Source organism: Oreochromis niloticus, linkage group LG17, assembly GCF_001858045.2.
Source record: "Oreochromis niloticus isolate F11D_XX linkage group LG17, O_niloticus_UMD_NMBU, whole genome shotgun sequence".
NCBI classification, from domain to species: Eukaryota; Metazoa; Chordata; class Actinopteri; order Cichliformes; family Cichlidae; genus Oreochromis; species Oreochromis niloticus.
The window spans coordinates 14675517-14692526 of record NC_031981.2 but is presented as its reverse complement, the minus strand read 5'-3'; the positions used below and the strand labels follow the sequence as shown (position 1 = coordinate 14692526).

Below are 17010 nucleotides of genomic sequence, written 5' to 3'. Positions count from 1 at the left end.
CTACCCCAAACAGAGAAACCTCATGCTCCCACATCCATCAAGCACATTACACAACTAATTCACTTAGCCTACCGCATTTGTAGCATCAAGGGTTTTTTTTTTTTCTAGGCATAAGTAATGTAGTGCCAAAATGATCTTAGTTGCCAGAAGGATGCTTGTCTTTGATTGGCCTCCATATAAGATCAATTCGTTTACCTACTGCTCTTGAAGTGAGGTGTCTAAGAGGACTAGACGGAGGAAGAGGGAAGGGAAAAAAAGTGATTAAAAATAGCAAAGGCGGAAAAAAGAGAGGGTGACAGGGAGGACAAGAAAGTGAGTAAGGAGGTAGTACGTTTTATATACTATAGATAGTATTGGAGAAGAAATGACTGAAAGGCTAAAGTAGAGGAAAGAAAAGAGAATAAAAAGGTCTGATGAAAAAGATTCAACATTTAACCCAAAGACTTTAACTTGCACTGAAGTTCACTTCATCCTCTGTATTTGGCATGAGGCTTCTTGTTCCTCTTTTATCTGTCCATTTTTTTTTCTACTCAGGCTTCTGTTTATAGCTCAAAGGACAGCAATGTGCCATTCAATCAGTCTGTTACTTTGGTCCAGACTAAAATACCTCAATACACTTTGAGAAAAAATCTACCATGAAACATCTGTGATTTCTGGCAATCCTGTGACCACTAAACACCAACAGAGGTTAACATTTTCTGTCATTCTGTGATGTCAGTGCAGTGATTCTCTAAAGAAGTTGACATTTTTGGTCTTGACGGTCACAATTTGTTCAGCTAATAGATTTGTGTGGGTTTTTTTTTTTTTAAGAAAAATAAAGTAATCAAGCAATGTCAAAAATACAGTTTCAACCTTGTAAATATATAAAGATCTCTGCTCTGACATGTTTTGCCTATAACTAATTAAACAATTAATTGATTGATCAAGAAAATGTATTTATTTATTTTATTTATTTTCAGTTCTTCAATTTCAGTTATTTTCTAATTAAAATAACTGATTTTATGACAGAAACGCCTTGTTCTGTACACCATTTAATACTAATCAGCAAATGTCAACCTGTTAACTCAGTTAATTAAGCTACTGAAGTTGGTGAAGATTATACCTGTCACTTTGAGATTTAGCAAAGTAATATAGCTTTTAGTTAGGATCAGAACAGCGCAAGCACAATGTTACAGGGCTATAACAACTATCTGGTTGTTCTATGTAGTTTTTTATATATATTTATTTTAATTATTCTAATATTCCAGCAATTAGTATTCTAAATAAACGTCATCATCCAGCAGGTTGTTGGCACTCTTTTGGGGTTAGGTTGTGTTTTATCCATATAAAAGCAGAAGATCTTCCCTTCCAAATAAAATTATATACTTTAACAGCTTTACAAGTTAGCCTAACCCTAACTTTGTGTTAAACAATTAATATTGAGTAAATGACCAGTTTGAAAAGACGCAGCTGTAGAGGATTTTCTCATTTTTTTAGCTCATTATTTCAGTTTAATATCCTGTAAATTATGCACTTGGCATCAGATTTACCCTCTTAGCATCGAGCTGCGTGCTGTTTTCGTGGTCTGTGGGTTTTGTTTCTGGATTTTGTTTAGTTTTTTACATCTTGGGAAGTTTTTGGTTCTCAGTTAGTCCTAGTATTTTGGATCTTCTTTTCTAGTTGTATTTCATTACTGTTTCTAGTATTCTCATGTGTTTCCTTTTGTCTATCCTCCTGTATCTTTCCCATGTGCCAAGCTCAGTCTTGCGTCTGATTCCCTGATTCCTGTCGCTTACTGTTTTACTTTGGCAGTTAGTTGTCTTTTGTGACTTACTTTTAGTTTTACTACCTCCCCTGTGATAGTGCTGAATCTGTGAACCCGTGTCTTCTTTCCTCCCAGCTGTGTCTAATCTCCTGATTAGCCCTCAGTGTTTTTATGTGTATAAATAGCCACAGTTTCCCCCTCTCTCTTTTGTCTCAGTGTCTATTAACCCTGTTGGTGTGTTTCCTGGTGTTACTCCTGTATGTATGGAACTTCACGGACTGTACTATGCCGATAAACAGGAGTTGGGGTTTTTTGCCTGCTTCCTGACTCTGCATTTGGGTCCTAGCCCCACATTACTAATAGCGATAAGCTCTATGGAGGTGTTAACAGAGACTAAAGGTGTTTTCACATCTGCCCTGTTCAGTCCATTTAAATCCAACTCTGGTTTGTTTGTGCAGATGTGACCAGACTTGCACTCAAGTGCATCAAGAGGAGCAGTTTAGCAGTTTGTCCCTAAACGAGAATGTTTTCTTTATGTTAACATGATCTACCCGTAATCTGACCTGGGTACCAGCTGCATGCTGTAAACTGTAAGAGTAAACAAACTGTAGCCTCTGGCTGTAAAATAAGTTGGGGACTCACTTAGTTGTGTTATCCACTAGACCAGACAAAAGCAACTTCTTCTTGTATTTACTTTTGTTGCTGTATGGCCTGAGTGTTCTCATGTGGTTTGTTGTGCCACAATTAGGTTTTCTTGGAGTTTGTTTGGAGTTTTATTTTTCTGAAAAGCAACCAAGCCACAGAGAAAAACTACCAGTTCACAAAATCACCAGCTGATTCAGACGAGAGTGAACAAAGTGTGTCGGTGTGAAAACGCCCTAAAAGAAGCTGATTCATTGCACTTCAATGAATCAGGTGAGAGAAACATGCCAGACTACTTTTTGCTCGGTGATTACTTTTGTGTTTTTCCCTTTATCTTCTTTGTCATCAACAAACCATCACTTAACTTTATTATCTCTATATTTTGCATTTTGCATGTTTTCAAGACTGTTGTTCCTCTCTGTAAATCTATATGTGTTTGACGCCTAGCTGCGAAGAAAATATCCTGCGGGAAAACACAAAAGTTAAAAGTATTAAAGAGAAAAAAAGATATAAGAAGGTCTCCTCACTGCATCCTCTTCCTTCATCTTCTCGCTTCCTTTATCTTTTTACTGTAGGCATTTTCTACACCTCCCCTGACTTTTCCCTTCCTACTATTGTTCTGTCATCATGAAGGGAGGCCATTGTGGGTCCAGAGCTTCAGACAAGCCGCGTAGATGCATTGCGCTTCCCTGGCACATCATCATATCTGATCTAGATCCAGCTCTCTGCCTGGGGCTCTGGCTGAATCTGCCAAGCCCACAGCTGTTCCTCTCCATCACTCCCCCAGTCACCCCTCTATCCATTCCTATCCCTTCTCCTCTCCTCCTCCCCTGCCCGCTAATGAGAGACAGTGAGCAAATTAAAAGTATTGATTGCCATTTTGTTAACCTAAAGCATTTTTCGTCTCTCTTGTCACCTTTTTTAGACGCAGGCACTCAAGGGAGTCTCATCTTTCCTCTCTGAAATGATTCTCTGGCTGAATTAAGAATCCACCAACCTCCTTCTCTCTCTTTGTGCCAAGTCTCCTCTCTCTCGCCATCTATCACACTGCCTCTCACGCTCTCTCTGTCTTTTCTTCACAGCCACAACACTAAGACAACATCGTGGCTGGACCCGAGGCTAGCCAAGAAAGCAAAGCCGCCCGAGGAATGCAAAGAGGATGGTGAGTACAGCAGCTCCATCGTCTATTCGTTTTTCCTCTTTTAGGCTTTTCTGCCTCTTACATTCACTGATGCTAACTAGACACTGGAATGTAAGTTGCTCACGGCATTAATTTCAAGAGATTAAAATCTTGCCTGTTGCTCTGATGAGCTGCATAGTGGCATGATTTCCTGCAAGTCAGTGGAAGGACATTTGCTAAATTGTGTACGCTGGTACTGGGTTTGTATGTTTTAGGAGTTATGTAGAGACAGCGCTAATGTGTGTGGCAGCCCGCGCTGCAGTTGATAGGAAGCCCCGTGATATGTGTGCTTAAAACCCAGGACCAAAGAGACTGGAGGTTACAAAGACTTCTTTATTCTCAACCGAGCGAGATCTGAAGTGTCCTTTATCCACCCACACACTCGACAAACACACAACAAAAAGAAAGGAGAGAGATGAATGTCAATGCATTTTTATAGACAAATACAAATACACAAGTGAGTTGTATCTTTCTCTTTTTTTCCCACATCCAGCCTTCCTGCTTCCCCTTTATTTTTGTGCGTGACCAAGAGGGGGTTTATCAACTGAGTTATAGACGCTGGGGGTGCAGTGCAGTTGAATATGACTGGAGATGGACAGAGATAAAGAAGAGAAGTCACTACCTTGCTTACTTGTTTCTCTTTTCAGTGCATGCTTGTTTATGGTGGGAGGGTAGCAAGGTTTTTTTCAGGGTGCATATTCCTGGAAGCACATAAATACATTGGACACTGAATGAGTGTTCAGACGGCAAGTCATGTGAGCAAATGACACCCCGCCCCAGGTCAAATTTAACCTGCCCTGTGTTGCCAGTTGTATGACAGACAGTTACATATGTTGGTGTATTGTTTAGTTTTGGAAATGTGGCAAATGATAATTTGAAGTGTACTAATAAACCTTCATGAGGCTACAGTCACAATAGGGAAAATGGTAATTACAGACTTGGCACAAATTATTGCAACAGTGCGCAATGAACTTGTGATCTCGTTGTCTTTTAGCTCATTGCTTTGACAACAGAGACCAGCTTTGCGACCACTCGCAGTCAGCTGCCGTCTTTAAACCGACTTTGGTGTGTCGAAACAGCAATAACATGGAGCCAGTCTGCTATCGGTTTGTAGCTGTGATTAAATCAGCAGAAATGACAAATCTGTCGTCATCTACATTCACAGAAATTCACATTAACCAGTTACTCTAGCCAGAAATTTGTAGATATGAAACAGAAATTCAGAAATTCCTCTACAAATAATGACGCAATTCCTGCAGGATAGCAAGTGGAACAGACACTCAGCCAGCTTACTTTTTAATGGAAATATAACCAGAATGCAACAAGTTGGCAGCCATTTGAGTCCCTTGTATGAAAAAGTTATTGGCAGTTTTTCTGCATTTATAAATTCAGAGTGATTGCAGTTGGTCTTAGAGACAGAAGTTTAGAGACAGAAGGTGGCATGTTCCATCACCTTTGGACCAGTCGGTCACTATAACTACTTGCAATCAGGCGCTGAATGCGAAAAAAGAAATCAGTAGGCTACCTAGTTGCAAGGAGGCTGCCATCCTACGTTTACTTTTTTTCTGTTGCCAATGAGCCATAGGCAGATGAGACAACAAGCTTTTGTGAAATAAAGCTGAACAACCACCTCAGTATAAAACATCTCAGCTATTGTATAGAGTTTGAAATCATAACAGGTTTGTTGCTCCTCTGCCAGCACAAGGAAACTGATATCTGAAACGGCTCGACAACAATTAACTGAATTCTGTAGTTTTGGGGGTTTCCAGAGATTCTGTGATCTTCTTCTTCCTCTCCTGCTGTGTTTTTGACTATACTTACGTTACCTGAAATAAAATATACCTTGCTTAAGGTCGCCCAAGCCGAGATTCTACACAATTCCATCATTTAAAAATTAGATGAACAAATACTCAAGTGGTGCAATATTCCTGCACAGCCCTAGAAATTCAATACAGACACTACTGCCTCCTCTCCACCTACGAATGAATTTCAGTGACTCTGACCTTTCATCTCGCACAAACACCTGATCAGAAATCTAATTTTCACAACTCTTGACCTAACACCAGTCAGATTCCTTTAAAAAAAACTAGAAAACTAATGATATTCATACCAGCTTGCGCTGTTTTGTCTGCAACTACTTCCTGCTCAACATGTTTTCATTTTCATAACTGCGTAACTACAGCCTCGCAGAGCTGCATGGTTATTGTTTTTCAATCAACTAGACATTAAATATTCCCTGGTGTGTACCATGAAGTTAAATAAAATTTACATCCAACTAAAGTACATAAGATGATGAAGTATTCCAGCATGTTTTAAGTGAAAAAAGAAATATTTGTATTTGCGGTTTGGTAGCATTAAACATGGAGACTCATAGCCTGTTTTAACCTTCCAGAAAAAAATTGCCATCCAGATCTTGCGTCTTATTCAAAAGAACCCCCATGTAGTCGCCGAAACTCCCTTTTCTCTCTAAATCCTCAGACATTAAAGGGAGAATGATCTCCAAGATGATGAAATGACACAGAAACAAAGACAAAGGCGCCTGTGAGGAATTAGTCCAAATGTGATTGTGCTTTCATCTCCAAGACTTCCAATCCTATTTATCCACCAAGGACACACCACATGAGGAGATGTGCTGATATTTGCAAGGATCGCTGCTGATCTTCTCAGGGCGTCTCATCCACTTAGTTAGTCCCAGCGGTACGAATCAAAGTCAGGCAAGAGAGTCAACTGTATAGCAGTTGATAACAGTGGCTTCAGGTCGGTATCAGCTGGATGAAAAAGTTCAGTGACTGCACCTGTAAAAAAAAAAAAAAGGGGGAAAAAACGCACCTGTTTGAAATATAGCTGTTATCCCCTTCAAGGTTTTCTCCTTGTGCACCTTCAGAACTTATCTGCAAGTTCACTATGCGCCTTAAATGTTTAGAGATCAAACAACTGTGTTGGAATAACGCAGTTTTAATGTTTAGGATCTCTGGTCATGAGAAACGGGTCTTAGTTTATTTTAACTTCTTGAAGTTTAAGGACGGTCAACGCAGCATAAATTGTGGTTTCTGTGTCATCATCCGCCAGTACACATGATATTTAATATAAGTAGGTTTTTTTCTCACCATCACCTTCCTCCCCAAAGCTAAGTCTTTGCAACTTCTTCCTCTTTCCCATATTGAAATTCACATTTAATGGAGTCCTGGGAAAACAGTGTGGCTCATCAGGGATACAATCTTGAGGGATACAACAGCCAAATTTAAATTAGTTACAGTTTTTGTTTTTTTATAGCTGCAGTCATTGAACTTTGTTACTGCTCAGCTCTCAAGTGGAAAACACAGGAGAATTGTTGAACTCAGTAATAAGTTTTAGCTGAATGCTGCACATCAGTGGGTCAAAACGGGCAAATTTCCTTATAGTTTGGAATATTGAATTTCCTGAAAGAGATGTCTGATTCTGTCACGGGTTAACTACAAGTGCATGCTGTTATGTGGGTTAAACCTCGACTTAAAGAATCTTATTTGATTCTGGGATCTTTTTAGCCATCTCACTGCCAAGCATCAACATGTTTGCAGCCTCACGCAGCTTTTGGTTCATTTGAGTTTGTGTTCAGGGATTTGTTAATTCCATAATTAAGCTGTTGACCTCTGTATTTATTTAGCTTTCAGATATATTTCTTTTGACCACCAAGACTTAAAGATCCACCAGGGAAGATAATACGGTGGTGTGCGCTTTGCTCTGCTTTGTAGGTTTTAGTAACTCAAAGTGTGTTTCTGTGTCAGCAGCCGTACGAGATGTATGTAGTTCAGCCAAACTTCCACAGCCTGGTGACACCAGCCACCCCTGAGAGCTGAGCTCAGTTAGGAGAGAAAAGCTGCCTCTGTAAATTCGGTATTGATTGGGGGAAAGGTGTGGGCGTGTGCGTGTCCATGTTTGAACCCGAGCCATGCTCTGATAAGCACTAACAGGATCGTGGGGTGGAGTCTCTGAGGTGTGACGAGACAACAGGGAGAGAGAAGGAGGAAGAGGAGTACAGTATTAAGTCAGACTTTGAGTGTAGAGGAGAGGAGTTAAAGTGAAGAGTACACATGGAAGAAGTGCTTATATACCGGACTTAAACTGCAATACTTGAGGCTCTTTATTACAAATGTGATGGGAGAATTTTATTTGAAATTGTCACCAGAGTATACTTGAGGAGGAAAGCTTTGCTTTGTTGCAAATTATTTTCGTATCTGGGGGTATCATTTCTCTAAGTCAACTGTTATCTGGCAGTTGTGATTAAACAAAAGGCTAACAAGGCAAGAAATAAGGAGCCAGATGATCGAGCTTGTTATCTTCTAATCCTGTGAGATAATCACCATCCTTAGTCAGAGGGACTTGTGTACTTGGAAAAGTGTGAATATGAAAACTATTTTCTAAACAAATGTATATAAAAGAAAGTGATTAAGTGATCAACAAAGCCACTGTGACCATGCCCATGTTATCTGACCACACAGCTCTGAGGTAGGCTGCATTCTGTGGAGGGAGAATTTTTTTGCTCACAGACGAGCCGAATCTTTTACATCAACACAAGACTGAGGAATACGAAAGCTGCCTGCATAGGTCATACATACTGAAATACACAATTCTTGGTCACAATTTGCTTTTAATAAAAGTGAGTTGTTTAATCTTAGTATAATTCATGATATTTTAAGAGTTTTGGACGTAAAGCCTTTCATCTTAAAAGCAACTGGTAACTGCAGCTGTCAGACAGATGTTATGGTGTTAAAAACTACAGTTTCCCTCCTAAAATGAGGTGAAATAGACATTTAAAAAACCCCAACTGACTGTTTAGAACCTCAGCGCTGTACCTAACAGCCATATGTGAGTAAATGTTTTCACCTCTGGTGAAGACAACTTGTTCCCTCTCATGTTTAAAGTCAGTTGCAACGCATACAACCAGATTCTGTCAAAATATGCGCAGAAATGTGTGCTCGGATTAGGGTGCTCATTCCTGCATGTTCAAAGGAGCGTCAGCTTCAGTGAAGACAGAGCAGCTGACATCACAGACGCCTTGTAGTTACATAACTCGCTCTATATTTCTCCCTCACTCTTTCTGCCTATATTTTTTTCTCACCTCCACTCTCTGCCTCTATATCTTCTATATCATCCTCTCTCCCTCGTGTCCTCGTGCCTCTTCTTTTTTGTTTTGGTTAAAAAAAAACTAGGACATGCTTTTTACAGAACCTCCCTCTTTGCTTTTATTCCCACTCTCTCACTTAAAATTGCTTGGTTGTTTTTTTTTTCTGTCCTGCCAAATATTTGTTGGCCTGGAAAAAAATAAACTGAATGGGCCATACTCTTGTCTCACCTCTTTACTTATTCAGCTGGTTTTCTCCCTTTTATTTGCCTTCACAGGTAAAGAGAAAGAGATTCCCCCCATTAAGTAAACTAAAAGCAGTTTGTTCTCACTGTTTCTGCATGTTTAATTAGATGTCAGTTTGTCCTAACTGGAGAAAATATGCTATATATCAGGGGAAGTTATACTACATACAGTATAACGTAGTATATGAATAGACGCATAAATTGCAGGGAGGGATTATTACTCTGATCGCGCTTAATCATATTACAGCGCCTCTTTGTCTTTTGCCTCTGTGAATCCCAAAAGACGGGGCTCGTGCATACAGAGGGCAGCAAACGCAGACAAGTAATTACATTCTGGTCATGTGAGGAGCTTCACGGCCAAACACACAAAGTTATTATCGTGTCTCACAGGCTAGTTTCGGGCTCACACTTCCTTCTTGTGCTCTCTCCAGGGGAACTAGCGGGACTAGCGTTTTACTCGTTTTTCTTTGCTTTTCTCACGTCTGCAGTTTAAAAAAAAACGCCATCCAGTGTGTGTATTTGTGTGTCCCTCCGCCGATACTTCATCACTTCTGTCCAGATGGGACAGCGCTACTCCAGCCTGGGAAATGCCATTTCTCCTTTTGCTGTGATGTCAATTTAGCCAGCTCAGCAGGACTTTGTAGATAGATTTTGTGATTTTTGTGGGGTGCAGGGTGTTGTTTGTGAATGTGAAGACACACTCACCCTGCAGTGAGTGTGTGCGCACTTCTACAGGTGAGTTATTATAGATGGCGAAATGCAGCGCCCTTCTTCACCTTGAGCCTTTCTGCAGCAGTCGGGAGCGGAGTCGGAGGGGTTGGGGATGGCAGGCGTAGATGTCGACAGCGTAATTGATGGGTGTATTTTGAGAACATCCCCAGCAGAGCATGCCTGAGGCCTGGAGATTGGATGGAGAATTCATAAGACTGTGTGGCAGGTGTTTGTGTGACATGCAGCTTCTGAATTAAATGTCATTGTGTGAATACCAGTTTGAATACCAGCACTGCACTTTTTTTTAATTAGCATAAATAGACCTAGATGATATATACAATACTGCATTAAGGTAATTTATGTTGATTTATGATGATTTTAAGGATGCCTTTAAGCATTAATATTTATTTTCTTTTGAAAACATGAGACAAAAAGCAAAATGAACCTAAGACTGTGCCACAGAGCTTCACTGGTGCCCAAAGTTATTAAAGGATAATAACAATCAAAAGGTCACACCGTTATATCCCTCCACACGGGTATTGAAGTTCAGGAAGTAGCAGAATATGACCCACATAATTCTGCTGCCCAGAATAGTCAGTAGTGCATTAAATGTGTACTACTCCACAGCAACGATCCAATGCATTATTTACTTTTGTTTGAGTAATGTTTGCTGCAAACTACACTGCCCGGCTATGATAGGAAAATACTGAGCCTTTTTTAAAAGTGGAGCTATATTTGTGTGTGTTCTATAAAAGATTTACGTCTTCAAAAGGAACTGTTTGGGTCTGAGAGCCAAAGAGAGAGTAAAGAGCTGAGAGAAAGATTAATTTATAGCCTTTTTTAACTTCATTTTCCTTTTTAATTCATATATACAGAACCGATTTAAATGCTTGAAATCGGGGTGGATGGCTTTGCAAAGTGTGAAAACTACAGGGAAGAACGGCATTATTTTTGGACTTTTCACTATGATTTATGGCGGAAAGCACTGTGCTGCAAAGTTATTAATGGTTTTTTCATTACCCATGGCCTACCATACCACGCCAATGGGTTTCTTTGATTTACAAAAGTAGCATTTCTTTGTAATGACAGTAGACTCACAGTTGCGCTTATTTTTCTTAACACATCTTTGGCTGTTCATCATCTGTATCGGAAATGGATTGTTCATTAAAGTTTAAAGCTTTCCGAGTGTACTTGCACTTCATTGTATTAAAAGAAGGATATAATTTGTATGGGTTATTATGCAGTGGTGGCACACTTTCTGTGGTCTATGAGGCAAAATAAGAGTGACACCCGTGATTTAGATGTCAAGTAAGCTCACTTTAAAGTGCTTTGTCTGTGACTTTAAAAAAAAAACAGTACATAATTCTGCTTATTCAGGTCTGTGTTTGTTATGTTCTTCTGTACTTGTCAGAAAATGTTTGAATACAATAAAATGTCACTGTGGATATACAAATTTATCGGTCACTTGATTAGGAACCAGTCAGATGCTTATCTGGGCAAATATCCAATCAGCCAATCACACAGCAACAACTTGTTGCATTTAGTCATAAAGAAATGGTCAAGACCTGCTGAAGGTCAAACCAGCCATCAGAATGAGTAAGAATAGCTGGTCTGAGTATTTCAGAAACTGCTCATCTGCTGAGATATTCTCAGATATTCTTAGATATCTCTAAGTCTGACAAAGAGAAAATATCCAGTGCAGCAGTTCTCTGGGTGAAAATGCCTTGTTGTGTGCCAGAGATCAGAGGAGAATCCTTCAAGCTGATAGGAAGGCTACGGTAACTCAAATTATGTCTCATGACAATGAAAGTATGTAGAAGTGTACAGCACATCCAGCCTTGAAGCAGATGGGCTACAGCAGCAGACAACCACACCGGATGGCACTCCTTTCAACTAAGAGCAGGAAACTGAGACTACAATTTGCACTTGCTCACCAGGGGGTCTTGATTTGTGCTGCAGCATTTGGTAGGTAGGATCAGATTTTTTTTATAAACAGCATAAAAACATGGATCCATCCTGCCTTATATCAATGATTCAGGCGTAATGATGTTCTGGATATTTTTTTGGTACACTTTGAGCCCCTTAGTACCAACCGAGTATCATTTTAATGCCACAGCCTACCTGAGTATTGCTGGTGACCAAGTGCATCCCTCTGTGACTGCCGTGTAAGAACTGGTTTCATGAACATGAAAGTGTAATGGCTACAGTAGCAAGGTGTACCTAATAAATGTCTGAGTGGATCATTTGACCCAAATGTAACCAAGCATTTTTTTATCAGTCAAACAAACTTACTTACAGATTAAGTGTACTTGCATTTTTTTTAAATGAAAATGGACATGATAAGCCAACACTGGAGAATTTTTAGTAATCTGTTCTTTTTCTTCCAAAAAATGGAAACTCCTGAGTACACTTAAGCTAAATCCTATAATTGCTGATATTTCAATTTTATGTTTTTATTCATCTATATGGACTCGCACATTAAAAAAATAGTTAACCCTAATACATCATTATATGCTATTCACGGCATCCAGGAGGCTATAATGAAAGACTATACTCTACATAATTACCCTGTTTAACACTTAACAAAAGGATTTCACAAAAAAAAGCTTTTTCTCTGACCCCAGCAGGACGAAATAAGAGTGCTTTGGAGGGTAACGCTAGAAACAAAAAATAAAAAGGAGAAAGCGTGCGCTTGTCTGTTTGCAGCTGCACGCAGCTGTAAGTGTTTTTCACAAAGAGTTTATCCAAATAAACCCGAACTTTGGAGGCAACAGAGGAGGGGATAAGTGCCAGGTCACACTTCAGTACATCTCCTCCTGTCACTGGAATGCCCTGATAAGGTACAAGCTTGTGAATTCTGCTTTTTTCCCCTCACTTTTATTCTACCGCTTAACTGTTGTCTGCTTGCTTTGAGTTAGAGACCAGTGAGACACTGATGTAGAGCGAATGAAAGGAGGGTCTCCACGCCACGCAGGTGCATTTAAAAGGAAAACAAGCTGTGGAAAAAACGGCAGCTCATTGAAATGGAGAAATATACAACAGAGGAAAACACTGCTGCCAGCAAGTGACACAATTAACTGATTTGCTGTCAAAGCCACGGCTGTTGCTTTGACTTTTCCTGTCACGGCGCAGATGTATTGGTTTATTAATCATCTTCTGAAAGACTAAGTAAACAATCTTTGCCCAGTAGGAAAAAAATATGTGTGGTTTATATCTGTTGGACCCGCATGTGACAAATACAGCAGTAAATCATGAGCACATCACTGTGTATCAAACCCTGTCACAGCCTGTGTGGTTTTATCTTACTGTAAGCAGATTCAGCCATATGATTAACTGACAGCTGTTAGAATGACTCAGCTTGTGCAGTTGTCCCCGGGGAGTCATAGCTTGTTGGCCATGTAGTCACAGAAACATATGCACATGCTGAACTACAAGTTTGCTGCACTGATAGTAAAGAGCCGCCAAAATTTAAACACTCCATGAAAGGCAGTGTAGTTGCTGGGCTTAAAGTTCATGACTGATAGCGAGGAGATTCCTAAAATTTGTGATGGGAGCAGCAGATCGCTTTCTCGTGTGGAGCAAAGCACAACTATCCACCAGTGTGACGCACCGCCTAAAGAAAAAAGGAGGGGGCGATCTGTCAGTAGATCGGTCTTATGGTCTCAGCTGGAGCTAGGATGTCAACAGCCCCTCAGCCCAAGTGCGTCATGTCAAGAGGAGTTAGCTAATGCTAACATGGTGCCAAGCAAGCTGAGGACACATTTAGAAACCAAGCATCCTTTCTGTCAGGAGCACAGGAAGCAGGAGCTTTTTCTGGACGGTGTCAGTGTGTCTGATGAGTTGATGCAGGTGATTTCTCTTGTAGTGGAGCTTATTGCAAAATGTAAGAAAAAGTCATGCAAAGTTAAAATGCTGCAAATGGGGTATCTAAAATGATTTTGTCTTTCAGTATAGTGATAAGAAGAACTGCCAACATGTTTGTTGCATTAATATTTTAGCTTACCCTTTGGTGTTTCTTAAGCATTTAACATTTGAAAACCACAGATCTAACCTCCAAAGCACAGAGACTGATGCATTTCAGTTAGATTTTTTTGTTAAAGAAATAAAGTGCTGTAGAATGCACAATTATTTTCCTTCCCTATAAAACATTTGCATGACAGTTTTAAACTTAGATTCTTTTAATACATTTTTAACTTACTTGAACCTAGCATTAGCCCACAATTACAGCACATTGGGTTATAAAATCTGATCTCGACCACATCACCGGATACCTTCCCGTACAGGCTGTGCCTCAGCAAGCCACTTTGTAACCCACCTCCGCCTTAGTCCTTTGCTCATGATTTGGCGTCCAAAGGAAGGTGTACCACTCTGTTCAAGGACAGTAACAAAAAAAGCATTTTTATTACTTCACCTGAAGAAAGCGTGCTTCCACATAATAACTAGGATTTCGATTTTTCTGCTTCTGTGTGCCCCTCTGACAGACAGCATGTCCCTGTCTTTGTTAATATTTTTCATATCTACTATCATCGATGCTTGTTGTTTTCCACACTGGAGGGTCTCATTTCTCCCCTTCCAAACAGAAGGGGAGAGCATGTCACCAAATGTAGATTACTGCAGATGGAATAACAATTTTTGCCTTTTTCAGTTTACCACCATATTAACAATTTTCATCTTCCCTCTCTTTGTCGACTCATTATTATATTCCTTGGTGTGATATTCCTACACTTCCTGATCAAGGAAGAAGAAGTTAGCAACCTCCACATACACTATATCCCGCTTTTCCAGCCTCCTTTTTTTTTTAAATGCCTTCTGTTCTTCTGCTCTAGTGTGACAAAAAATGGTAAACTGCAGGTGAGGCTTTTTCTGCTACGTCTTGTTTGCCCATCAACAAGCCCAGAAAGTCTCAGAAATCAACCGATGGGGCCGGTGAGCAGCTCTCAAAGTGCACAGGCCCCCTTTGATTGCGGTTTTGATTATGACAGACAGGATAGTCATTATCACCACAAAACTGTAGAGTATTTTTTTAAGTGTTGATTGGAGAGGCAGCCGAGTTTATGAATTATAGGTTAGACTGACTGAGAAAATATTGAGACTGAGTTCATCATCACTTTCAGGTCCTCTGAAAATATTCAATTTCAATCACAACCAAGTAGGTTTAGCTCTTTGTTGTTTGGTGGTTCCTGAGAGAAATAATGATGGCGGCGTTATGAAGAAAAAGACTTGAAGAGAGCAGGAAGACCTTCGCTTAGATATATAAATTTACATAGACACGGTTCATTATATACTAATGTATGAGTGGTGTTAAATGTTCCTGAATTTTCACTTCAGGTTTTCAGTACTGCAAATTTCTGCTGAGCTTCACAGTGGGCCGTGGATAATCTTAAAATAAATGGCTCAGTTTTTCTGCAAACACCACTATTTATCATTTTGAACAGTGTGGGTGTTGAATTCACAGGTAGTCTAGTATATTAATGTTCAACTGGGCAAGTGGGCAGCAAGTTCTGTCCCTGCGACAAAAACAAATAATGCTAATACCTTATTTCATCTGCCGAGACATGCTGGCTTTAAATGTGTGCACAATGTGGTTCTTCTTTCTGCAGTAGCTGATGTCTACAGTGGGATTTTTACTAGACAGGCAGAGTTTTTGCCAGGAAAGTTGCAAGTCAAGTTGCAGTAGACAGATGCCAGCTAAAGGCTTAAAAAGGTTCAATAAGTTATCATATTTTTCTTTTTTACACTTCTTTATAGGCTTTACAAGTTGCTTTTTGCTTTTATTGTGAAACAGTCACAGGAAATGCTTTTATCAACCAGGTTAGCACCGACTGTGTTAAAAATGCATTTAAAAAAAACAAGATGCTGATTATTTATTGAGGTTTTAAATATTGGAAGAGAATAGCTGTGCAAACAGCTGGCTGATGAGTACTTGCAGCTCTTACTCTGCAGCTCGGCGACCAAATTTCATGTGTCCTGCTTAGAGGCCAATTTATTGACTGACACCTTTATTAATGTGGGTTGTTTGTTGAGCTCCACTGCAAACACAGTTGACAAAAAGCCCTGAGTGTTGGCTTTAGTATTGAATGAAAGATACAATAAAAAGTGTTGAAAAAAGAATTGTATTTTTTTACAGCTACAGTTAGGATGTGAAAATGTACAAGGCCTCTTTATCTTTAAAAAAGTTATTTTCTCTTAAAATAAAGCAATATGCAGACCAGTGGTTTCTTTGTATCTATAAAGTGCTTTAAGGAGAAAATTATGTCTATCCATCATCCTTCTACCGCTTATACGGGGCCAGGTTGCGGGAGCAGCAGCTTACGCGAAGCCCAGACCTCCCTCTCCCCGGCCACCTCCTACAGCTTGTCCGGGGGTGGACACCAAGGCATTCCCAGGCCAGACGAGTGATTTAATCTCTCCAGTGTACCCTGGGTCTGCCCCAAGGCCTCTTCCCGGTGTGACATGCCCGGAACACCTCACCCAGAAGGCATCCTTGTCAGATGTCCGAACCACCTCAACTGGCTCCTTTCGATGTGGAGGAGACTCTGAGCCCCTCCTGGATGGCTGAACTTTTCACCCTATCTCTAAGGGAGAGGCCAGCCACCCTTCGGAGGAAGCTCATTTCTGCCGCTTGTATCCACAATCTCGTTCTTTCAGTCACTACTGTAGGGACATAGATCGACCAGTAAATTGAGAGCTTCACTTTTACACTCAGCTCTCTCTTCACCATGACGGACCGGTACAGCATCCGCATCACTGCAGCCGCTTCACCAATCCGTCTGTCAATCTCACGCTCCCTTCTCCCTCAACTTGGGGCAGGGACTCATCCCTGACCTCCCTCAGAAAATTATTTGATTGATTTAAATAAGTATTTTATGTGTGTCTGCCTTTAAAACAGCATGTGATTGGCTGTTTAGATATTTCCATTAATGAGCAGTTGAACCTCATACCTAATATAGTTACCTTGCTTTTTTTAGCTGACAGTTGGTGACAAGTTTCAGGCTCAGTTGTGCAGTTAAACCTAATATTAGAAGTCACTATAGTCACTGGATTTAAAGTTGATTGTCTCTTCACGCGTTTGCACATTTGTGACTTCTGCCTGTGATTTAAGGATCTATTACCACTTGTTTCAGACTTCTTCTTGGTCTGACTAGACATATATATATATATATATATATATATGGGTTCACTGTTATGTTTAAGAATAAACTTGGGCTTAATCGGATGCCTCCCTTATGTAAAAAGTGTCTTGGATAATCTAGTTGTCTTATTGTGATGGATAAAAATAAATTATATATATTAAAAGCTTTTGCAGAGCTGCAGAGAATGTGCCTCTGAATACAGACCAGGTGGCAATTCAAAAAGAAGCTGAAATAATTAAGACGGTATTGTAGTA

The 17010-nt window shown here is 40.1% G+C and overlaps 1 protein-coding gene across 8 annotated transcripts in view; it reads left to right on the top strand.

Annotated features, from left to right (window-relative positions):
- Positions 1-17010, top strand: part of magi2a (membrane associated guanylate kinase, WW and PDZ domain containing 2a) — a 272345-nt gene that overhangs the window by 182784 nt on the left and 72551 nt on the right. For all 8 annotated transcript variants that reach the window (XM_005456660.4, XM_013275625.3, XM_005456659.4 and 5 more), the window contains exon 6: positions 3469-3548. In XM_005456660.4, the coding sequence (XP_005456717.1) occupies positions 3469-3548 (80 nt within the window). The remainder of the gene's footprint in view (positions 1-3468; positions 3549-17010) is intronic.